This window comes from Trichoplusia ni, chromosome 10 (assembly GCF_003590095.1).
Source record: "Trichoplusia ni isolate ovarian cell line Hi5 chromosome 10, tn1, whole genome shotgun sequence".
NCBI classification, from domain to species: Eukaryota; Metazoa; Arthropoda; class Insecta; order Lepidoptera; family Noctuidae; genus Trichoplusia; species Trichoplusia ni.
In genome coordinates, this window is record NC_039487.1 from 6432217 (window position 1) to 6459273 (window position 27057).

Consider the following 27057-nt stretch of genomic DNA (forward strand, 5'->3'; position numbering starts at 1 on the left):
CGAACCCGCGACACGTCGCGCAGTTAACAAAATGAAGATCAAAATTGCACAAAACAATTTCAAAGACAACTTATTAACTTGATACGTAGTACCTTGTATTGTTGATAGTTTATTGCTCTTTCATTTTCATTGTCTATAGTGTAAAGGTCCCTGAACCAGCGAAATAACTCAAAAGATTCTCCAATCAGGTCGTCTTAACACCACACTGTTAACAATCCCATACGAAAACAATTATCTGTGCAATCAAACTTTTACGACTTTTATTGTAACTATAATATTTTAACAGACTATACTTTATTGTCCCCAAGTATTTATATCCTTATTCTGATAAAAACCATAAATCGTGAAACGATGCGACTCGACTCGTGTCAATGTCAAACTGTTGAGATTTATTTGAAAATGGACTGCTTTATGAAGAAGTTTGAGGTTTTATATTTCAGCCAGTGGAGATGAATGTCATTTTTTTTCGTTTCTGGTATTCGAAATTCGAAACACTTTAATAAAACCATTTTACCATTTCACATTCCATATTTGAAAGATCAAGATACTGTCAACTATTTTAGCGATTTATACTCAAAAATGATAGACCCAATGGGATTTACTCAAATGAGATATCGAAGATCATTTTACAACTAATCTCTATCATTTTGTTCTGAGAACTTTTGAATACCAAGTAACATGATCATACACAACAAGTAGCAGCAAGTTACTGTTAAAACATTTAAGAGAAGTTCAACTAGTGTGCAGATGATAAAGTGTTAATAGCACAGCTAAATAGCGCAGTAAACTTGTTATGTTATAGCACAATATCTCGTCTGGGGCTGTCAGAGTAAGACCAGTCAGTTATTCAATGCTTTTCATTAAGAGTGCGTGTGATATAGATATGTATGCAAATGTATGGTTGTGGACTTGACGAATTGTAAGATAGCAAATTAATTAAATGGTTTGTTTATTACAAGTTATTTATTTTATTAATGATTGTTTTTGCTTTTTGATTTCATTAAAAATGAGCTTTTCATTTAGCTTTTTCTGGGTGTCAATTAAAATCTTTATATTTACAACAAAGATATTTTTCTAACAACCAAAACATACTACCAACTGGGTCCTGAGCCAAACTTGATGATTTTTTTATAAGAAAAAGAAGAATCAACGAAATCGGTTCATCCACTCCGACGTTCAGAAACAACAACTATAAAAAACTAAATACAGACGAACTGAAAACCTCTTCTTTATTGAAATCGTTTAGAAAATCCACATCCATCAACAAAACTGCAATAGAACTGCCACAGTACCGTAGCTCGCATTAAATCTGAATTCAGAATAGGTCCGTCCCACGCCTTTTCAATTTGTATAGTCCGATTTTTAATTCGAGGCAGTAAAATGACAATTGCAACTGTCATTTATACAAAAAAGGGTGACCCGCTACAATAGTGATGTGTGGAAATCTTACTACGACGATGACATTTAGTCATGCTTTATTTTATTATGTATCAAAAATTATTATTTCTATTAATTGAGCTTTTATGATTGTAAGTTGATATTAAATTTGTTTTTCATCCAACCACTGCATAATGTTAGAATTCATCCAGTTTGGAGTTGGATGCGCTCGACTTTTCTTGCATGGTAAGGTGCTTCATCTTATACCAGCACCGCATTTGGCTTTAATTTTATAAATTTATATTAATATTTTTTTTTACATTTAAAAACAGTCACCGTGCATAATATTATCTTTTGATTAATTGTCGTAAATATATTTTTTTATACAGAGCTAATTTGATATCTGAATAAAAAAATGTAAGCTCGACTAACTTTTGATTGTAATAAGTCGATTCTAACACATCACTATTTATTTGGAATTAAAAACCTGCCACACTGGAAATGTCATTTTACTGCCTCGAATTAAAAATCGGACTATAGGCAATTTAGTTAGAACCGACAATTATACAGATGAGTACCGAAGCTGGTTCCTGTAATAGTTTGCACTTTGTTTTACAATTTCAAGCTTTTGGTTAGGAAATTGCTTTATTATTTGTTTTTAAAGAAAAATAACAATGTTTATCATTCACTTACTATGATTTTTGATAACGTTGTGAGTACGACAACTATGTTATAACAGTTATTATACTAATCTTTGTTTTCTCTATCTAAATAAATAGATTTTTTCGATTTTCCTCAAACATATAAAATGATTTTTCGATATTTAGAACAATACACATTGTATGAATTAATTCTAATTCCGATCAAAACCAAAACTTTACTCATAACATAATTAAGAACTCCAATATAAGGATTCTCATTATAAAAATGTCAATCAATGTTTAAACTTTGGCATTTCCTAAATAAAAACTATGTCTACCCGATAATGAAGTGTTTTCTTATGATATTATAATTAATCATCCCTAGCATAATAAAATATAGTTTTCTGCGAATATTTCTATAATTTTAATCTATTAAGTTTATCTTTATTTGTGTCAACATCATAAAATGTGTGTTACAAACCGATTGAAATGAAAATGTATTGTTTTGTGTTTTAAATAAATTTAAACAACGGATTGGTGGTGTGAAATATACATTTAGATTATATTTTTTTGTAAGTACCCTAATCTATGCATATTAGTATTACGCCTTTTTAACGAAATCAATTCAGAGTGGATAACTTTTCAACACAATGTTACGAATTAAAACAGTTCTATAAAAAAACATGTTTCTTCCTTTTGTTTAAAATGAGATCACAGCATCCAAAACATAATCCATGACCTCCAGCACAAACCTTACTCATTTTAACACTGATTAATGAAAATTAAATACCAAAGCAGCATAATGACAATAAATCATTGATTTTTGTAATAACAACACCTCGAAATTGTTAAAATATGTTAATCGGGTGCTAAACAAAAACGCATGCAATAAATTATACCTCAATTAGTCAACTGATCGATAAAAAATGAAACAATCTAATATAAAAACTGTGGTACCTTCTTGTTTTACACGTCTTTGTATATTTTAAATCTGAGATTTATTGAAGGAAGTGTGATTGTAATAATCTTTATTCAATCGTCACCTGTCAAGTAAACACTATTTTAAGACTAATAAGGTTTTATTAAAAGACACTGACGTCACTGGTAATTTTATTTACTTTTCTGTCTGTTAAGGTTGTTTTGTATATCTAAATTGTACTTCCCAAAAACTAACCCAATCAACATTTCACGTTCCGTAATTAAAAATCGCTTTATAACTGTAAAAACAAACACACTTTTTGCCATCGTGATCGCTCTTAAATCGCGATCGTTAACCAAGACACAATATCTGTCATAAACTCATCCCGATGAAGTGTGTGAGCACGTTTCCTAGAATACCGCGGTAGGTCCGGGCCTGCACAAATATTGACCTTAACCAACCTACACCGTGTAATATGTAGTATCTACAACACGTATTTTTTCTATGTACGCAGAGAACGCTATGCAGAGAAATTGGAATTATGAGCTACTGGTTTGTAATTCTGTAAATTGTTCGGTCAGGAGGCTTAAAGTGAGGCTTACAAACTAGAAGTCGTGGAAGAGAGACACAGTTCTATGCATGGTATTATGCTATCTCGCTCCCACAAGTAATACCTAATTTGTTGCCATTGACTTGACGGCCAAGATATCTTAGACGGTCGTAAAGAATACTTAGGAGTTTTAATTAAGTTTTAGTTTCGAATTGTCTTATATACCCTGCTATATTTACTTTTAATCAATCCATCAATTCAGCCTATCAATAGTTACTGCATATTAACTTTACTATTGTAAATCTATCCCACTTTGGTCCCGGGTCTTAATGGAAACACTAGCTTAGCTATAATTCATCAGCCTCTTTTATCTATATCTTCTTCCCTTTTTACAAATCTTTTCGAATTACAATTACTGTTATAGGTGTATATTATAAATAATAAATAAATAAATATATTCTAAGGCTATATAAAAATCAAGATTCTAGAACAAAAGTCATAACAGTTTATTATTTTCCTCAGATCACACCGATATTAACCATGTTTATGCAAATGGTATCGATAACAAGCAAACCAACAATCGATTTCAAGGAACAATGATAACAATCGATTGTATCCGATTCATTATACTATCGCTCAAATCTTATCTGTGGCAGTTATATTCATCATAGTTTTATACTAACAGTATAATACGTCACTGCGGTAATAGTGTATTAAATGTCCTATTATCCAAAAGGTTTTTATTTAGATAAGGGGTGTTTTGTAATTGAACCTTCATCAATTATGAAATCCCTCTTTCCCAATAGATCCAAGTTATATTCAGCGATGATGGTTATTTTCTAAGAAGTACCGAGATGTTTTCACGTATATTCTTGAATATGAAGCAGCTACTAGGCAGGCCTCAAATGCGATGGCGAAATATAGGTACTATAAGAAGATCGGAAAACCAGGCACGAAAAATTGGAATCTTAGCTCTGCACTGAAAAAACATAGTAAAAAATACTATTTAATGAAATTAACAAAAGAACAAGCCTGTTATTAAAAGTAATTAAGCATGATTATCAACTTTGAGGTAACCATAATACAAGTTACCTAGTTTGGGACAAAAGGGCCGTGTGTCATTACGAAAATGTTATATTTATGTTGTTATTATTAATTAAGATAAACTGTTATAACAATAATTTATTACGTAGAACAAGCAAGCTGGTATAGCTGGGCAGGTGACTGTAATGCGACAAAAAGTGTTACAGTTTCACCACTAGCGGTACTTTTAGTTACATTGTGTACTATTTTTATATTTAGGATGCTTTTTGCTCATAAAACGTTGGTGGTCCGTTGCAGGTGAGAAGATATTGTATAAGAAAATATAAATTAATAATTAGACAAGAATTTCTGCGGAAATTCTTTTGGGACAAAAGAACGTCATTATTACCTTCTCTGGAGTTATTTATTAAGCTTTTAGAACATAACAAAGTGTCTGAATAGTCAATAGAGTGAGTTTAATTAACAATTCACTTGTTTAAAAGTTCTTTATTCCCAAGTAAAGAACGTAAAGTAAAAATAAATACTTTAAGCACTAACTTTAAAATTCTGATTGTAAATTTACATAGCATTCTCGTGACGAATGCTCGGACAATCCATCACAGTTAACTATACATATTCAAGCAAAATGATTCATCCATAGACTTAAGAAGATGTAGATATAAAAACTTAGCTACCTGCTGTAAGGTTTTTGTGGTGACCACAAATGATAGAGTGTTGTATTTATTTTACCTTCGCAACATAATAAACTTGCATAAGTTGTGTGAGGTCAGTATATTTTACTATATAGGTAATATTTAGGAATCAAGTTGGAAAAGCATGGGTTATAATATATCAATACGATTTATGATAATTATGTTTAAAAACATATGCAGTCTTCAAGCAAACTCAAAATTAACATGCAATTTTTATAACCTGATATTAATATTATTGTTAACTTGTAAGTGAACTTTCATTTGATGAATTTGGAATCTATGTTGAATCTGTTAAACTTTCCTGGGTGGGCAAAATTCTTGGAACGTGACTCGAACAAAATAAAAATTTCCAGCGTGTAGGCGTTAAGGTAAAAGAGAATAAAATTGACAATAAAAAAAACTGGAGCACATTTCGGAATGAAGCAAAAAAATTGCAAGAAAACAAACAAACCTTGAATTTGAATAGAAAAGATACATACCACTAATTCTCAGTTCGGCTGGCAGCGAAAGATTAAAAAAAAAATATCCTATTATTTATCGGAAAACATACACAATTATAACTTTTAAAGTTTAAAATTACACTACTTATGTTTAATTTCATCCTACCATATTAACTTGAACAGAACTTGCTTTTAAGTAGTTCTTTGAATATAATTGCACCTTTACCTAACTCGTTCTGTGCAAGCGTGATGCTATTTACGTACATTCTTATGGGCACAACTTCTTTATTGGATCGATTCCATATTTATACCAAAAATGTAGAGCAGCCTTCTATAGCTATGCGGTAATTGGAATAACATATTAAGTTGTACATCGAACTTTAAAAAACTTAATTTAATTTCTCACTTTTAATTTAAAACAAAAGGTGACTTTTTCCTCTCGGTGATTGATGACAACTGGCAGTTACCTACCTACTAACCAATTACCAGATTGCCTGACAAAAACTTCGATGTAAAAAACGTGTTTCACTTATTAATACGCGTAGGTGTTAATGCGGGTTCTGCAGTGTATTAAATAAGGTATGATATTAAGTAATGTTTGCTTGAGGTAAATTAAGCTTTTGTTGAAGATAACTTTGAGGGAGACATATTGGAAGGCTGATAAAAGCAAGTGAGGTCAAGTGGAGCAAGTAAATAATGGGTAAAGTGCATTATTATTGCAAATGGAAGCTGTTTTGACATATTATTTATTGTGTTCGCTTGATCGGCGGAATAAGTGGGTCCTGCCGAAATGGGGTGAGGCAATACGAGATAATCTTTATGATATTTATCTTCGAGGTAAAATATGTTCGAAATATCAAGTAAATATGAAAAATACGAATTCTTTTTTACAAAACGACATATCTATATTAACGTTATTTAATAAAAATAAGTCGGGTATTACAGCAATTTGTCAAACAGGTCTTGATCGAAAGAATTCGCTTGACACAATCTTATGCAACACCGCAATGCATAAACAAATTAACACTTTACATCTGTCAATTGACAAAAATGAAATAAAAATGGCGACTTTAATGTGATATGACATAAAAAATGTTTCACATTGAAGCACAAACACGGTGTAATAAGTATAAAGTGTCGGCGAAACAAATTATAATTTTGTATCGCGGCTAAGGAACTCTAAATGTGTTTTAATATCATCAACACTTGTGTGTAAGGCATAGGAGGTAGCGATTTTCGAATATTAATATACTATTACGTTATTTAATATTATTATTAGTACGGTTTTGTTATTTCAAATTGTTGCATATCCCTAATATATCCTCTCACTATCGAAACGATTTTTTTTATTTAAAAAGCCATTTCGGCTACGCAACTAAACCATCTCATTGTTACCCTTTTCTGTTTAATTCATTGTACTTAGCTTTTGTTATCAAAAAATGTTTCATGTATCAATACGTACATCATATTCTGAGAAGATCAATATAAAATTTGCGAATCATATATTAAAAATTTTCTCACATTTGAAACTTTATTCAAGACTATAATTAAATATCCTTCGTGACGTATTTACATACGCAAACCGCTTCAGCTTATGACGAACACCACAAACAGATGCAAGTGTAAAAAGCTCGTTAATCCAAAACGATGAGACTCTAATTGTGTACGCATATCAAGTTCCAATTAGAACTTGGATATAATGACACAAAATACAGGTACAACCAACCACACTGCACTGGGAACATTCAAATCACCCTTAAGTGGAACAAGTAGAGTTGATTTTTGCATATCAAACATTACTATAAAAGGCTGTAGTCGGGGTACTTGCAAATTGAGTGTGTGTAAGAGAGGGTTTTTAAAAGCATGAGAGGGAAAGGGATGAAAGATAAGGGCAATGGGAAGTAACGGAAAAACTAGTTTCGTTACAATTCGTTTGTTATGCGTTTACTAATTTGAACATTTTCTTGTGGCAAGATTTTTTTTATTAAAATAAAAAAATTACAAAAAACTAAGTTAGTAAACAAATTCGTTTAATATAAACTAGGACGTAAGTTAACAATGAAAATTAACTTAATAGCCGAATGTCACAAAATGTCATCCAATTAAAAGTCACTCGGAATTGTCATGCAGTCAAGTGGGATATGGAAGGAAATAGACATTTAAAAATGACTTGCTGTGTGGAAAAGAGAAGGAACTCTATACCATGTAATACGCCATCACGCTTTCACACACAGTATAATATTACTTCAAGACGATAATGATCAGAAACAAACCAGATTAGTTCAATAATGTCTGTTAAAGTATAGGACCATAAAAAGGTCAACAGTAAGTACTAAAATCGACCATATTATTGCCTATATTCCTAAAAGTTTACACGAAACTGTTTGAAAGCCTTTGAAGCGATCACTTTATGTGAAAACGCGATAGATTTACAAACATACATGCTTATTCTCCTATATGTAATACTAGAAATTGTTCGTATTGTGTATGAAAGTTTGATTTAAATCGAAGGGAAATTATTTAGGACCTTTGGGCTGATTTCTAATCAGTTTTATGTCATTCATTTGTTTTTATGTTTACCACAGAAGGTCTAGACAATATTCAGTCGCAATAAATATAATAGAACTATATAAATGTATCGGAATGACATTGGTTTTCGATGAGTGACTTTGACACTTTAGTTTAATACATTTCAGGTATTTGTCAGCATTATAGCTCGGAGTAAAGTAACCGTCTATAGATTCTGGTATTTAATAATTGAAACTCAAAACGTAATAGTTTTTAAAACAGTATCTGGAACTGTGGACTAAACAGTACATGCTACAATTTTAATACCTCTTGTAATTTTTACTTTATTACATTTTTATCGTTGGCAGGAACTCGCGGTTATGTAGTTGAAGTTTCTGTTAAACACATGTTAATTCTCACTTATTTAATTCATATTTTATTACGTAACTTGTTCTCTGACCGGATATGACGCCTTAATGGTCAGTTTCAAACTACTTTACCAGCTTATCTATGTAATTAGGTAAAACTAATTTATAACTCGAATTAGTTTTTTATTGATATCAAATGGTTGATCTTGTTGAAGGATTCCGTATGCCATTCTGATAAGAAACTATTTCATATGTTTTTAATACAGATCAGTTTTTTAACATCGGCGAAGCTATATTTATATGAAATTAAAATTACAAGATTTAAATTGTTTTTCTTAAGAATTAGATATCTCAGAAAGATATAAACTAAGTAAAGTAAAAATCTTCTAAGATCTACCAAATTAGCTGTTATGAAAATGTCACTTCTAAACAGAGAGAATAAAATAAAGACAGAAATTCTTGAATAAAACCTTATTCGTTTAAAATTCTATGATTAATACATCAACAGTAATTGTTTTCAGCATGAAATCCTGGCATTACGCCGAGTTAACCGTATCTCGTCGATGTTTTAACCGGGCGCCAGAGAGTGAAGCATCCGAGGGATGCTGTGTATCCATGTCGAATATGCCGGTCATTCTGAATGTACAGTCGTTGGCATACATCTACGAATGTACGGAACATGAGATTTGAGGAGAGAATACTAGATCCAGAGATCCAAGTAAAGACAGATTTGAAAGCCAAGCGTCATTGGTTTTTTAAGCTGCCTTTTAGTGTCATGGTCTCTGTCAGTTTAAAGTGTTATTTTTTAAAGACCAGACATTCTTTTACTTTAATTCTTAATCGATAACACGGTCTCTGAAAACAAAGAACAGCTTTTTGGACAACTTTTTAGTTTATTCTCAGTTAATTTTCGAATGAAAAATGTTCATATTATTTTAGTCTACCGGTGTTGCTTTCAAAAAATGAAGGAAATAACATTGGTCTAAGCAGTTACTGAATCTCACACTCAGTTCACTTAGAGCTAGGTGTTTTAATTTTATTCTCTTATGTCCTACGGCATTTTTATCCTCAGCATCTACTTCAGAAAAACTTAACTAAGTTATACATAACACCACATCATCGCATCTTCTTAGACTGTTCAGTATGATACATATTTCCACATTATGCCATTAAGATGGTTTTTTCGCGCAATGTGTTACTGGAGTCGATTGTACCGAAATAGTTGGCGGGCTATCACTATTCTCAACTTTGACATTCTATCTCAGGAGATAGATTAGGGTTGTTACTGGTGGAATATTTTTATATTACGACTCGGGAAATGCGTGACGTTGATTTGTACGTCATGTTATTTATAAATACCTAATCAATTGTCCTACAAGATATTGTGATGATTCTATGTCTGTCATAAGTTCAATTTTTCGTCTTATGTTTTGTTTGTATCAAAAGCAACAAAACTATTTCGAGTTTCCGTTTTTAAATTGGACTATCAGGATAATATAAGTACATGAACAGAACTCAAAGAATCTTGCGTTTTGAATCCTGTTTTCTGCTTTTCGATACACATCTCTAAAAATAAGACGTTCTAATACAAATAATTTAAAATAATTTATCGGTACATCAACTCTATAAAAGTATTTCTATTTAGCTTAAATATATGGCACAGTTTTGGGTAATAATTATTTTTTCTAATATTATAATGCTAAATAGATCTTTGTTTTACAGGTTAAACTCCGCAAAGGTTACACCGATTTTAATAAAACTCTACAAGTAGAATCTAAAGATCCAGTTTTAAAATTAAATAATACGACCAAACTCGCAGTCCAAAACTAGTTAACTTAAAACAATGTTTATAACAGATCAAACTGATTACATTATATTTGAAACAATTCTGTCCAATTAATTTGATTTAAACCTTGGATTTGTGACAATAAAACCCGGTTAGCTAATTTATTGCTCTATTAACGAATATTCGAAATAATGTAATAACAAGCGATTATCTGATTACTATTAGGATTAGCTATGATGATAAAATTATTTGAAAACGGTATAAATTGCAAATTGATCTGGATAATAAATCGTTGGATATCATTAAATCAAGCTTGTGTTATTTATTTATTTAATTTATAGTTGTCATTTTCTTTCCAAATTTATAGTGTCATTTTTATATAGTTACTAGCTATTTAATAAGCTAAGACATATTTGAAGAATACGAATATGCTACTTTTATAAGTAACACTATGTAAAATTATGAATGTGAATTAGCCTGTTAAGCTTTCAGACCTAAACCACTCAACCTATATTGATAAAACTTGATACAAACACAGCTTTAAACCCAACATAGGTTACTTTTTGCCGTGATATCCGACATCTACGCTGTCAAAACCTCTGCTAGTTAATACGAGATGAATAACTAAACAAGTTTTTAAAATTATTATTATTTTAACACTAATACATGAATCCTAAGCCCCAGAATAGGTAGTATACTCAAAAACACTATAACAATTCACCATTTTTTTATTGTACGTCAGTTCTTTATACTCCTCACTGGTTTACGAAGCAGGGTCGTGGCGAGTTGATCAGATTAGGACCTGTAACCGGTTTCTCGAAAACATCCCGAGGAAAAAATAACGAAAAAAAAGCAACACTAATAACAACAAATAACGAGGCAGGAATAGTGATGGACGGGTGTCGATATGCACGTGAGAAAAGTTATCGATGATATGGAATTAGTTGTGTCAATGTGAAGATTAAGCTGTTATGATTGATGGTAATGTCCCGTTATCGTGTTCGATGAGATACTAGAATGTACTGAGACATCTGTAATGGTGTGAATTACGAATTCACAATAGATGTTAACTAGTTTTAAATTGTGATTTGATTTGCGTGAATTAATCTTTGTGACGTAATGTGTCATTTATGTGATTGTAAAGTTTGTTTTTATTTTAGGACGGTCTTTAATGGGAAGGTTTCTAATGGGGACTAAACTTTCGTTTGTTTATGGGAATAAATTATTTGTAACAAATTGCTTATAAATTCATCTATCGATAGAACCCAACCCTACAAAGGTGGTACAAGATAAAATTATACGAAAATATTATAAGGATAGTGACAGATGATTATAAGCTGGCGATAAAACATACATAATTCCGAGTTAATGGCTCCGGCCGAGATACAGCATTAAGTCTACGTAATACCCGCCTTATAGTTCGTACGAAATCAATTTCACATCACTAGAGAAACGATTTATGGATAAGATCGATTATCGAGTACATGGAAGGGTTTTTAGGTGTAAATATGGGTTTATTTATGACTACGTTTTAAAAAGTTGAACATTTTGAAATTTGTGAATAGAAAAAAGTTTTTGCTTGTTTTGTAGTGTTATATTTGTACCCATTTAAAGTTTTAGATTACCTAGTTACAACATTTATCTACCTACAACTTTTTAATTCAAATTTAACTATAAGATTATAAATTATACAAATCCAAGTAACAAAAACTTAACTATTCTCATCGTAAATCACGATTAACTGAAACATATAACTAATGACATCCTGATTTATCGATATCGATGTGATAAAACTATAATTAAATCGATACACGTTTATCGATTACGGCACTGCATTTGTGAGATAGGCAGGCGTTATGATTTGATATGGTTTTGCTTGTTATACTTCATCATCTCAGCAATGTTGGGGTTGGCTTCCAGTCTAACAGGAAGCAGCTAAGTACCAGTATTTTACAAAGAGGGACTGCCTATCTGACCTCCTCAACCTAGTTATCTGAGTAACACGATACCCCTTAGTAAGTCTGTTAGACTTTCTAGCTGACTACCCCTAAAGACATTTTTTAAATAACAGCCGGGACCCATAATTTGTTTAATGAAACAAGGGAAAATGAAGGGGCTAGTTATGACATAGATGGTCACCTATCCACGGACCGACCGTATCAAACGTTTCTTAAGAAGTGATCGATCAACTTGTGCAATTGTAGCTTAGCCCAGCTCCTATTGCTTATCAGTTACTTGTTATATTTATTTTCTTATATTATTAAGCTTATTCTTCTGGGACTAGTAAGTAGCGGAGTGCATTTAAAACGTACGTAGGTAGGTATGAGTAACAGAGTACTTTGTATTTTCCTCATATGTTACTACGATTATCCCTGAATGTAGCCTTAATGAACTCTTCGATCTTGCCTATTTTGGGTATTTATCGAAGTATGGAAGTACACAGTTAGTATTATAAATTTATAATTATGCTTTCATAGTTTTCTTTACTAGATATAAGATGAAAAGATTCTATCAACTAGTTTTACTGAAGTAAAAGTTCTATAAACTATTTAAAGTTGTTATATGTGTAATGTTTACTCACCAAATACTGGACTTAGGTCCGATTTAACCGATAGTTTACCGGGATAATGCTCTGCGGACTTCTCCTGAAACAAAACAAATCACTTTAAGATACGTTTTGGTAAGCAACAAGGTTTTCTCCCAAGATTAGAAGAAAACTTAAAACAATATTAAAAAAAAAAATGATGACACAAAAAAAATCAGGAGTTCGTTCAGTTCTTTAATTGGGCTACCAAATAGCACTTCTTTGACCCAGTGTATAGCACCCAGATTCGCCCAGCCCTCACCACTTCTAAAGAAATTTTGCTCTAGAAAATAAAAAGCAGAACAAACGCTTCATCAGCATAATACGATACCTGCATCCCTAAAGATACATTTAATCAGAGATTTTTTAATCCCAAAACTTAACATTGAGGCAACTAAGACCATCTTCAAAATTCAACGAGTCTAGATTAACAATTAAAAAACAAGCTTACTCCCATAAACATGACACTATCATAAACCACCTAACCTAAAAGCCACCACAAAAATTCCCATACAAACGTTACAGCATCACATAAACTCGTTACAGATAATCAGTACGTTTATAAGATCCAATCACGTGATTATCTATCCCCATAAAAAGAAGGTATTTCCGTTTGTATTAACCGGAATGCCTTGATATCCTCAATCTGTGCTGTTTGGGAGCCAATAGACCGTTCAAATCACTACACCTAAGATATTGGAGGCCTAATATTGAATTAGTAGGGATAGGGGTTTCGAGTGATAGAAAATTTATCGATTGATATCCAGTTTACTAATATAATAAACGCGAAAGTTTATATGTATGGATATTTGACAAGTCACTGAACGGATTTAGACAAAACTCGGTACAGAGATAGTTTATAACCAGAATAACTTTTATTCCAATTTCATGTTCATGCTTTGTAGCAGGCTGGCCTACGGGAGGCAGCTAGTATGTAATAATTTTCTCCTTCTCTTTGGCTTTAGAATTAGTATACATATTAGTGTAAGAGTGATAAAAAAATGACTAGTGACATCAAAAAAGTGAGACTACCTCTTTGAGAAAGACTTACGTATGGGAGTGACGTATGAATACGTCAATAGTTAATTACAGATCTTCTAATGACGATTACATTGTGGTTATTATATCACTATTGGCAAACGATTGAGCATCGGACTGCATGGCATTTCACGAGCGGTTGGTAACAATTCGATACTGTCTATCAATCTAATTCTTATTATTTCTGCCAATTCTACTAATTGGAGTACTTGTAGGCTAATAAGATAATGAAAGAAGGATATTTAACTGTCAGCAGTTTCTTATTAGTATTTTTATATTGGAAACTGAACGCATATCTATCAAAACCTAGTTGTTATTATCTTCAAAATAAACTTTTTAGCAACATATGCCCAGATTTAACAGATTACATTCAACAACAAATCAAATACATTTAACCCAACTTAGAAGCAAAACCACTCGACTTACAATATCGTGCAATCACCAGAATAGTGTTCTTAACGTATCTGTTAGCAGAGGGTCGTAATTGGATAAGTCGGAATCAGTTTACCCCACTCGTACGTGTTTACCCCAAATCAAGGGTAACTGATTTCCCCGTTTACCGGTAATTTTTACGTGAGATAACACATGTTTGGGAGAATTGGTTGAAGGGGCTGAGTGACCAAGGCAATAATTCCTGTTAAATGAGTGGAAATTATTTGTAGAAGACATTTTGTTTTCTTGTTTGACCTTCAAGTTACATAAAACCGTTTTACTGTCGCGTTTAAAATTCTATAGCTTAATTGGGTTCACATTTTTAATGGAAAAGAATGGGATATTATAACGGTTGCTATAAAACAGTCTATGTCAAGTCGACGGTATAATTAAGTACTGAATTGTTTAGGTTAGTGACTAAGCGCGTCTTTTCAAAGAAGGTCGTGGGTTTGATTAAACGGAACCAATATTTGTTTACCATCTGACCATATTTGTTCAAAGTGGTTTGTAACTGTGAATACCTTAAAATCTTAGGTTTTTTTTTATACCTGAAAGTTAAAATTTTGTTCCTTCTTCCGCCAACACTTTGTTGAGGTGGATTTAAAATCTCAAAACTTAAAATAATACCGATTGAATATTTATCTGACAAATTCTACAGAAAATGTAGCTCAACGATACAAAATCTACATTCATTTTTAAATCTGGCCCATTGATCATAATACCAAAAATATACGAATGGACCAAAATGAAGGTTGTATAGTACGGTAACATTGACACCCGATGATTCTTACAAGTGTTTTAATGGCTGTCCGAGGCTTCATGGTTGCCAGGCGACATAATAAATATAAGAAATAATCGTTAATATAATAAATGTGTTTAAAGAACGGACGGATGTGATTTCTAGGGTTGTACGGACATAATTATTGTTTTATGTCATTTTTTTATTGTTCTTTAATTCTAACTCTAGTGGTTTTTGTTAGCGACGATGACAACTACGTACACCTAAATTAAGTATGTTATAGTTTTTGTTTGATTAACGTTTCAAGTTTCTTAAAGTTAATGAGTTTGTTTACGTTTGCAATCAGTTATAGGTGTACGTAGGTATATATTTGAAACATTGTTTATGTTATGTTAAGGTTTGTTTGCAAATGTTTAGGACTATATGATGTGTGCTAGGGACTTAGACTATGGTTAAGAACTAAGATTTAGTTACCTAAGTGTTGTCCATATACTATTTAACCCTGAAAAACCTAGAAATAGGTTTTATTTAGAAACAATTATTGATAGGAGTTGTTTCATAAGTACCCGCAATTATTTAGAATTGGTTGTAACTAACTCTCGGTAGGTGGCGACGCACGTAGATTAGTTTTAAAAGTACCTACATAAAATTCACTTTTTAGTTACCGATTCTGTCACAGGGGGCAGCACCATGTTGTTGTCATGATTAAGGTGCGGGTTTTTGCAATTATCTTTATTTTAAGACATTATTTTATGTAAATAAAGGCATAAGGATAGGGTTAAATAGGGTAAAAAGGTCTAGAACATTTGTAAGGGACGCCTAACTGCCGGGATAAGCCTCTGGAAGGGTTTCTTGCCGGCCAGCGCGGGAACGCGGCACGCCATGATTGGCTGGTGCCAAATACGCGCCCCCGTGATTGGTCGGCAGTCACTATAAATAGAGGGCCCTCCCGGCGGTTAGGCATTCCACATCCAGTGAGCATCCGGAAAGGAACCTTGGAAGACTAGGAAGACTAGGAAGCCTAGAAATACTGGGGACAATAAAGAACTATGTAAGTACTGCACAATTATCTTTTACTGCGTTGAACCCCTGCTTCTTTGTATCCCGCCACTGCCCGGTCCGAACCCAACGGACCACCAATAAATACAGTCCACTCGCTGGCTACATTTTTGGTCCTTTGTCGAGCCGGATTGGGTTATAATACGAAGATGCCAACTACAAGATCGGGTTCGACGCAGTCTAAGACTGCAGGAAATAGTTCGTCGTCGGATTGGAGTATGCACACTCCGAGCGATACTGCAAGCTCCGCCGCTACGAGTATCGCAAGTATGTCGACGCTCACGAAGAGAACGCCGACAACAAGCCTGAAGGGAAGTCAGGCTCCCGTACCCCAGTCCAAGGACGCCACCAGGAGGGAATCAACGTCAGCAGAGGCGGTACGCCCCGCTCCCCTGACACACGCCGCCGCGAAAGAGGTTGAAGATTCAAACCCCGCACGTCAAGAAGGCAGTCATACTACGCTGCAGAATCCAAATCGAAGCGTTGGAATCAGGACGTCGTCGAGAGAAGGGACTCTGCAGCAGCCTGATCCTGGGAACCCGGCCCGGGACAGGGACACAATGTCTGCTCGCTCTTCGCATAGGAAGAGAGCAGAAGCGCAAGCAAGATTGACTGTGGCGTTACGGGAGCAAGAAATGGCGGAAGCACGACTAAGGGTGGCGCAAGCACAACTAGAGCTTGTCGCCGCTGAGTCGGAAGATGAAGATGGAGCTGGTGAAGAAATATACGAGCGAACTCATGAAGTGGAACAGTGGTTCATCCAAACCAGCGCCGGGTCAAGCAAGGAACAGAGGCCGGTCGAGTCACAAGATAAGAAGAGCGACATTCAGAAGCTGGCAGAAGCAATAGGCAAGCTGTCCAGGAATTCGCGTGACGTCATCGCGCCGAAGTACATCGAACTTCCTTACTTCAATGGAGCCTGTGAAGAATGGTTGGCGTTCAGAAGGACGTATGAAGATACGGCTGCCTCCTTCAGCGCCGCACAGAACCTGGCTCGCCTCAGAAGAGCCATACAGGGGAAAGCGAAAGAAGCAGTTCAGAGTTTACTGTTTACCGCTGAGAAGCCACATGAAGTAATCAAGGGATTGGAATCAAGATTTGGAAGACCTGGTGCACTGGCTTTAGCTGAGTTGGAAAAACTGAAGAACTTGTCGAAAGTGAGCGAAAGTCCTGGCGAGATCTGCGTGTTTGCAAGTCGAGTCAAGAACGCCATCGAGACAATCAAGGCTTTGAAGAAACCTCAGTACCTCAGCTCGCCTGAAACATTGAAGGCTATTGTAGACAAGATGCCACCTACCATGAAGTTTCGTTGGTTCGCATATCATAGGGGTCGGAGAGATGAAGACATTCAGGAACTTTTACTTATTGAAGAATTCCTGGATATTGAAGCCGACATGTGTGGGGACTTTGCCCCGCCTGAAGTTCCATCTGAGAAGAAGTGTTCAAGAAGACCTGTACACACTGTACAAGAAGAGTCTCAAGATAAGAAGTTGAAGAAGTCGTGTCCCGTTTGTGAAGAGGAACATTTTGCAACAGAGTGCAAGAAGTTCAAAGAAGCGTCGATTTATAAGAAATGGGACATCATCAAGAAAGCGAAGATTTGTTTCAAGTGTCTTCGCTTCAAGCACTTAAGAAGCAACTGTAAAGCGCCTGTCTGCAGGAAGTGTCGAAGATGGCATCACACTATCTTACACTCGGACAAGCCAGAAGTACAGAAGTCAAGCAAGGAAGGCGCATCAGAAGAGAAAGTCGCCTCAGTCCACAACAATAAGGATGAAGACAGAGCATATTTGAAGATTGTTCCGGTGCAACTCTACGGGCCCAAGGGACAAGTTCGTGTGCTCGCGTTGTTGGACGAAGGGTCGACCGTCACTCTCTTAGACGCGTCGATAGCTGAGAAGATTGGAGCTACAGGAAGTCGCGAAGCACTCACAATCGAAACCGTCGGCGGGAAGGTCATAAGGAAAGATAGCTCACAGAAGATCAACTTGAAGATTAAGGGGGTTCACAGAAGGGATAAGAAGACTATCACTGTTAGAACCATCGACGATCTGAAGCTATCTGAACAAAGGGTCAACAGGAGCACTGTAAAGAATTGCCTACACTTGAAGGCAATTGAAAGGCAGTTGCTCTACGACGCAGAGCGACCGAAGTTGTTGATTGGGCAAGACAATTGGGGACTCATAGTCACAAGAAGACTGAAGAAGGGCAAGCCAACTGAACCTGTAGCCTCACTCACACACTTAGGGTGGGTGCTACATGGGTGTGAAACCGGATCGAACGCCGAAGTCAACTTCACGCACTACGGCAGGGCAACGTCAGAATGCGAAGACATTGAAGAAGTCGTCCGGGAACATTTTCAGTTAGAGTCTCTGGGGATTCAAAATCGACTGCCATCAAACGACAGCGATAGAAGAGCATTGGAAACCTTAGAGAAAACAACGAAGCGACTACCAAGCGGTCAATTCGAAGCAGGCCTCTTGTGGAAGAAGGAAGGCGAGACCCTACCCAACAACTACAATCAAGCGTTTCGTCGCCTGGTCAACATAGAGAAGAAGCTGGATCGTGAAGAAGATGTCAAGGAATATTATGAGAAGCAGATCCAGACTTTAATAGAAAATGGTTACGCAGAGAAGGCCCCCGTAACCACCACTAAGGGGAAAACATTCTACTTACCTCACTTCGCCATCGTACACCCGGTCAAGAGGAAGCCAAGAATTGTTTTCGACGCAGCAGCCAAGTATGAAGGAAGAAGCCTCAACGACGCATTGCTAGCAGGACCTGACTTGCTGCAGTCGCTATTTGGGGTGCTACTGCGCTTTATAGAAGGCCCAGTGGCAGTCATGGCTGACATACAAGACATGTTTCTTCGTGTCAAAGTTAAGGAAGAATACCGGGATTGTTTAAGGTCCCTCTGGAGAGGAAGCAGAGGAACAGGCAAACCGGAAGAGTACAGGATGTTGTCGATAATATTTGGAGCAGCGTCATCACCTGCGACAGCTATATACGTGATGAATAAGAACGCAGAAGACTTCAAGATCACGCACCCTGAAGCTGTGAAGGCAATAAGAAGAAATCATTACATGGATGATTATCTTCAAAGTTTCTCGTCAACCGCCGAAGCAAAGAAAATTTCAAGAGAAGTTAAAGAAATTCATACAAAGGCAAGAACTCCTCTTGAAAATGCAAGTAAATTGAAGAAAATAGACGTGTACATCGGTGACGAAGGAATCATAAAGCTACGAAGTAGAACTATGAAGTTTCGCGACGGAGGAGTAAGAAAAATGAACCCTGTCATCTTGGACGGAAGGCAGAGAATCGCGCAACTTATCATAAGAAGCTATCATGAGAAGTTTCTACACGGTAACACAGCGACCGTGATGAACGAGGTCCGACAGAAGTATTGGATTCTCGGTTTAAGGGCAACATTGAAGGCAGTAGCACACGGCTGCCAATGGTGCAAACTAAGGAAGAGTACACCCGCCATACCGCCGGCGGGCGACCTGCCTAGCGAGCGGCTGCAACATCATCAGTTCCCGTTTGCTTGTACGGCAGTCAACTATTTCGGGCCTATGCAAGTAACGATCGGCAAGAGAGTCGAGAAGCGGTGGGTGGCATTGTTCACCTGCCTCACCACCAGGGCTGTTCACCTGGAGTTGGCGCCATCTCTCAGTGCCAGCTCCATGATTATGGCCCTGCGACGGATGGCGGCAAGAAGAGGGACTCCAAGAACGTTGTTCAGCGACAACGGCACGAACTTCGTCGGGGCGAACAAAGAATTGGAGGCGGCCGCACTTGAAAAGGGAATCAAGTGGAAGTTTATTCCCCCGGGCAGCCCAAACATGGGAGGCGCCTGGGAGAGGCTCGTGCGCACCGTGAAGACGGCGTTGGCGGTGGTGCTCAACGAAAGGAGCCCACCAGAAGAGGTGCTCCACACGCTGATGACTGAGGTCGAACACATCGTGAACTCTAGACCTCTCACCCCAGGCAGCATGGACCCCAACGATGCAGAAAGTTTGACCCCAAATCACTTCCTGCTGGGGAGATCGTGCGGAGCAATGGCGCCGGGCGAGTTCGAGGACACCGAGCTGGTCGGCAAAGCAACCTGGAGAACAGCGCAAAGGCTCGCCGACCACTTTTGGAGACGGTGGGTGAAAGGTGGCCGCTCCTCATGCCGCGGAAAATCGACGGGCGAACAACCGTCGACCCGAAAGAAGGCGACGTCGTATTGATAGTCGACGCCGCGCTACCCCGCAACTCGTGGCCTCGAGGTGAAGCCATCAAAGTTTACCCCGGGCCAGATGGAAGAACGAGACTACTGGACGTGCGGACATCAGGTGGAGTGCTGCGCCGGCCAACCAGAAGGGTCGTCGTGCTCGTGCCTGCAGCAGCATCGTCGCATCCAGAGGACGGCGTGCTACGCACCGCGGGGGAGAATGTTAGCGACGATGACAACTACGTACACCTAAATTAAGTATGTTATAGTTTTTGTTTGATTAACGTTTCAAGTTTCTTAAAGTTAATGAGTTTGTTTACGTTTGCAATCAGTTATAGGTGTACGTAGGTATATATTTGAAACATTGTTTATGTTATGTTAAGGTTTGTTTGCAAATGTTTAGGACTATATGATGTGTGCTAGGGACTTAGACTATGGTTAAGAACTAAGATTTAGTTACCTAAGTGTTGTCCATATACTATTTAACCCTGAAAAACCTAGAAATAGGTTTTATTTAGAAACAATTATTGATAGGAGTTGTTTCATAAGTACCCGCAATTATTTAGAATTGGTTGTAACTAACTCTCGGTAGGTGGCGACGCACGTAGATTAGTTTTAAAAGTACCTACATAAAATTCACTTTTTAGTTACCGATTCTGTCACAGGGGGCAGCACCATGTTGTTGTCATGATTAAGGTGCGGGTTTTTGCAATTATCTTTATTTTAAGACATTATTTTATGTAAATAAAGGCATAAGGATAGGGTTAAATAGGGTAAAAAGGTCTAGAACATTTGTAAGGGACGCCTAACTGCCGGGATAAGCCTCTGGAAGGGTTTCTTGCCGGCCAGCGCGGGAACGCGGCACGCCATGATTGGCTGGTGCCAAATACGCGCCCCCGTGATTGGTCGGCAGTCACTATAAATAGAGGGCCCTCCCGGCGGTTAGGCATTCCACATCCAGTGAGCATCCGGAAAGGAACCTTGGAAGACTAGGAAGACTAGGAAGCCTAGAAATACTGGGGACAATAAAGAACTATGTAAGTACTGCACAATTATCTTTTACTGCGTTGAACCCCTGCTTCTTTGTATCCCGCCAGTGCTCGGTCCGAACCCATTGGACCAACGGACCAACCAACAAATACAGTCCACTCGCTGTAACAGTTTTATACATATATTTTTATTGCAAAATATAATTGAATTTAATTTTATATTTATTTAAAGTTCACGTGTGTAATTGGATTAAATTTTATAACCCATAAAGTACTGATACTAAACTATACTAAGTACAATATCTATAGAAAAGAAAACTCCAGTAAACTATAAAAAATACACTTTTTGATTTGAAAACTATAAACATGTAAATACAGATACTAAAATAACGTGATGCGTGACAACCCTGGTTGCCTTAACCGGGCAGTGGGCCGTCCAGCCCGAGGCGACCAATTACAACCTGACCCTACAAAGAATTTCCCTTATATCAATTACTTAGGCGTACCAACCCTGAATTAAGTCCCACTTTTTGTGCCCAAAGTGTTGATTAAATTCTTGTTACAAAACCTGTTTTTGGGACACGTCAAATACGTGTCAAAACACGTTTAATTATTGATATTGAATTATTCTTGTGTGGTTTTTATTTAGGAAATAGATATTTAAGAAAATTTTAGTGTTTATTTAGATGTTATTACCGAACATTTCATATAAAAATATTCATAATTAATTTAAAAACAAAAGTTTTTTTAGTATAAGCGTGCTGGCCGCTTATATCATAAAATTAAAACTATAAAAAACACAAACAATAGAAAACGATCATAACTTTACGTAGTAAAATTAATTCATAAGTAACACAGCTTCGTTACAAAACAAAGGAATAAAAAATAACGTCCCATGGAGACCATATCAATAAATATAACTTACTTATAAAATAAATAAAAACTACATGGACCCGTCAGGTTGTGACGCACGTCTCGGTAGCGACATCTAGATCGAATGATAAAAGCAATTAAGGCCCAGTAAGGCTAGGTAATTGGTCACCGTATCGTAAGCACAGGTTCGATGACTGGGCAAAAAAAATAGTTCAATACTACCCTTTATTAATTACGTTTGACATACACCTGATATGTAACATTTTAAATACGGCTCTGGTAATTAAAGCGAAGTTTTTGTTATAAATTCATGAAATGTTAACTTCAAATCGTTTTTGGGAATGCTCTCCATAATATTGTTTCATAGATGGATATTTTTATAAAAACTTACTTGTTATTAAGATGTTCATAAGATCCGATGTTTGTTAAAAAATGTCACGCGAAAATAAAATTGTAATGAGTATTAATACAAGTTAATGAAAATGTTGCAGTTCTAAAATAATTACGTATAATATACCGCCCCTTAAGTTATACTGTCAACATAGTATTTTTTTTTACTTTTTTTAGTCACATGTCGTGTGTGTAAGTTAGATAATATGCAATTAAGGCCTTTTAAGCTTCGCTTTTAATTACTACTATCAAATGACATTTGTAAATAGCAAAAAATAAGCACCTTTACGACATATGTACTGGTAGGGCATTAAATTAAAGAGGTTTCGATTTGGACGTCCATTTTACTTATTATTTTTGCTATTTAGTATGCTTAGGGTGTAGTTATACATCCTTTATAGACTAGCGAGTAATAGTGGACAACCCTAACGGAATAATATATTAAGTCTGTTAAAGGAATTAATTAAAAGTATTTGCTCTTGATCTTAATTAGTTTTTACTTTTTAGTGGCATGTAGTATTCCGTCTATGTTGTGGAAAGTTTAACATCATTATATTTTTTAAACTTTCTATCCCTATGTATGGTAACTGAAACCAAACATTTCAGTATTGAAAGTTTTTATAAGTAGTTAATTTCCATCCACAGATAACAAATACCGCTAAAAATAATTAAAAAGATAAAAAAACCTACAATAGAACGATATCCGCTACGTAAAATAAAATCCAAATAATTTCCACGATCGTCACAATTATAATCTACAAATAAATCATTTAAATATCTATCAACATGTTTTTGTAATTAGTGACTAAACAAATCAAATAAACTCCACGGCTACCGTTAGTGTTGGCCGCCCATGATCGAAACTAGATAGGAAATATCGATACCCGATTTTGAATAATCGACTTTCACATTAAATTTCATCGATTAAATCTATCGATCATAATCGTACGTGTTATTTTATTATCCGATTTAAATTAAAACCATTTGCTTGTAATTCGATTTTTATCTAAGGATTAAATCTTTAAACTCGCTACCTGACATGGTGAAAATTATGTTACGTTTTTGGTAAAAATAAGTTACATTGTGTTGCTAATCTTTAAGTCTCAATATCTTAATCCTTGGACAGCAGTGATCGATGCTATAGCAAATAGGGAGTTATCTAGGTCCATACCTAAACACGAATCCATTTCACTGATAACTTATCACAACATGTAGGCATCATAATCTAGTGCATCGCGAAAAGTCAATACTAGTTACGTAAGCACGCACTCAATGAAAACTGTTGAACAGAAAAACTATATTTCAAATATGAGCACATTTTTTTTATTCTGTTAAAATGCATATAATTAAGTCTGATACGAAAATATTTGACGTAAGTTTCTCAGATAAAAAGCCTGATAACACAGTCCCATAAAAATATAATGATACCGATTCGAATTAATCTGATCACGAAATCGATTTTATTTCACTTGTCGATATAAAAATGCATTTAAAAACGTGAGCACCGAACATCTCTCGTTTTGAAATTGGAGCCAGCAAAGTAGTGTTTATCTGATATGTTAATTGGTCTCCGAAATGTTCTTGGAACCTAATTACGTGTACGCAAGACATTGGTAATGGTGACAGTGATATGATACCAAAAATACGTTTCTCGGGTACAGAAACCCACCTGTCAAGCTGTCATCACATACTGAATGCTCCAAACAACACTCGCAACTTTAAAACATCGCAATAAGGTCGAGTTTCGTATGTCGTTGTGAGTACAGACGCGCGGTCGACCGTACAGTGTAATTATTTAAAAACATGTCACAATAATAACGTGTTCCTCTCATTGAAATAAAAGCTGATTCATTGACAAATGACATTGAACGATCGAACTAATTCATTCATTTATTTATAACAATTATATTTTTGGTTTAGGATACCGGTATTTTCGGGCTTAAGTTCATTTTATTTTTACTTTTTTATATCGCAGTTGTAACAATAATATTGAATGTGTTTCTAAAATTAGTCGCAGACATTTTTTTTCCATTACCCGAACAAGCATCCAATTCAGTGAACGGTTGTTTTTATGTCTCATAATAATTAATATTCTTATTACCTTTTTAAAATGATAACCAAATAATTGACTTTTCAATTTCGTACCATTTAATATCGCTTCAGCGGTACCCGCGGTGTAATAAATGGTGATACTAACAAGTCCAATTCTTGGAACTCAGGTATCTTTGATCCTTTTATTTCTTTTTCCTTTGCATCCTTCGTTTTCGGTCACGAATCGTTCGAAAGATAAATAGTGGTAGATGGAAGTAGCATTTATGACGTCATCGTATAAAAATGTTTAGATAACTCTGTTGAGTAGAAAATATTGCTTTAGAATGATGAAACTGTTAGTAAAGAGTTTGAAACGGCTTTAAAACGTAATACAAAGTAGGTATTATCACATCGTTTGTTTGTTCACACGCAATTAGAACCCCTCCCGTATCATTAGCACCGGCGTTTGAGGTCGTGGCTGAGTAAACTGCAGCTATCTCGCTCACTCGTATGTGTTTCGTGTGGCTGTCTCGCTCGCCCGTTTGATTGAGGATCTCGATTGTCTAGCTGCCGTTTGATTCCGGATTTCTATCAAACGATTGGTGTTGAAAGTTTACTCTGACTGTTTGTCCATTGGGGCTTGCTAGCAATATATCGTTTATATAGCCGACTATCTAATAAACGTTCGTGTTGTGTGCTTTTGTATTGGATTTTCTGTGAATTCGAAGTAATATAAACAGATGTTTTAATACAACAAACACTTACTTCGATTCAATTTGAGATTTTTGCGAGTTTTTTTTGACATTTGTCTGTAACCTTCGGGTAGATTATATCTATGTGTTACTGCCAAACATTTAGTTAGTGGAAATAGTCGACATTTAGACTGATATGGATATCTAGATTAAAGTCGAGAAGATAAAGTATTTGCCAACTATTTATTATTAACCAGTGACCTTTAGATTATAATTATCAATTCTCTTGAAGTATAAAAAGGTTTTTTTTACTATTCTGTGAATCATCATCGTTCATATTAATATGAGGCTTGATGTTTAAAATATAACCGTCAGTTAGTCAATTAAACTTTATTAGTAGATACTGAATTACAACTTTGGATACGGTAATGATTCAATACAAAAGCAAAATAATTAAGAAAAATTGATTGCGGTAGTGAATTCGATGAAAGAAAATATAGAACATGGGTTTTTTTAATTCTATTAAACACATTCTATAATACTAGCTGAAAACCTAGTATTTTTTTTTATTTAATTTCAAAAACCAACTGTGCATACATGAACAAACAAAACATTTCACTTCTGATATTTCAAAATCTTTGTGTCTTTACTGACAGTTGTTCATGGAGTTCTTATACCCAATTCAATCATAAATAAACACAATTAATACTTCATCTTCTTAACAAAACACAGAGAACACCAAATCTCCAATCACAAAGCCAAGCATTCAGTAATTACAAAGACAAGACGTTTCTTACATCAATCAGGCATAAACCACGCATTAGAAGGCTCTTTATGCCCAGGTTACCTCAATCCCGACCATTTCATTACCTACACCGGATTCGACCGGATTCGCCGGATTCGGATTCGGATATCCAGTGTTTGTGCGGCTAATCCTAATGACTACAATTTGAGGCGTTATGTGACGTCACACGTTTGAGGTCGTACTGGCCTTAGTTTGAGCGGTTAGTTAATGCTTCTCAGTATGTATTAGGTTATGTACTTGTATATAGGGAGTTAGATCTTGCATGACAGGAGTATTGTTTTACATAGCATATGGTGTCTAATTTGTAGCGGATGGTTTATAGCGAATTGATTAAACTATATTTGGATAAATGATTACTAATTCAAGTTTTATAATATTGGACTGCTGTTAAACTGTTAATACATTTTTTTATGAACTTATCTGTAGCGCTGTCCCAAGTCTTCAAAAAACGTTGACAAAAATATAATTTCAAGATGAAGTCAAAACGGAAATATTGACTTTCCAATTTAGTTTAAAAGTTCAACTAAGAATATTCCCATTAGAAAACGTCCGAACGAATTTCAATAAGCAAAAGACGATAATTTACAGTTATTATCCTCGGTGACCCCGCAAAACACCCACCGTAGAGCGCCCGTTCCTCTCTGGCTGTCACAAAAAACAACCTAAAACAACCAAAATCTTGTATGGCGAGAAAAAACCTCACCTCGGACCACCAAACAAAAACCAACCTTACACCTACCAAATTAGAATTCATATTCCAACTGTTAATACATTAATAGTTTCGAACGCCCGCTCCCAAAAAGGAGCTTTATTTCAGAAGCGAGAAAGCCCAAAGTGAATTATGAAAATGACTTCGGAGGTCGTACGCACAAAAAGCGGCGTTA

General features: G+C 35.6%; 1 protein-coding gene across 7 annotated transcripts in view; it reads right to left on the reverse strand.

The window, feature by feature from the left end:
* Window positions 1-27057, reverse strand: part of LOC113497924 (protein pangolin, isoforms A/H/I/S) — a 139680-nt gene that overhangs the window by 62680 nt on the left and 49943 nt on the right. For 6 of the 7 annotated variants that reach the window (XM_026877733.1, XM_026877730.1, XM_026877736.1 and 3 more), the window contains exon 3: window positions 12907-12970. In XM_026877733.1, the coding sequence (XP_026733534.1) occupies window positions 12907-12970 (64 nt within the window). The remainder of the gene's footprint in view (window positions 1-12906; window positions 12971-27057) is intronic. The other variant, XM_026877732.1, reaches the window with a different exon arrangement.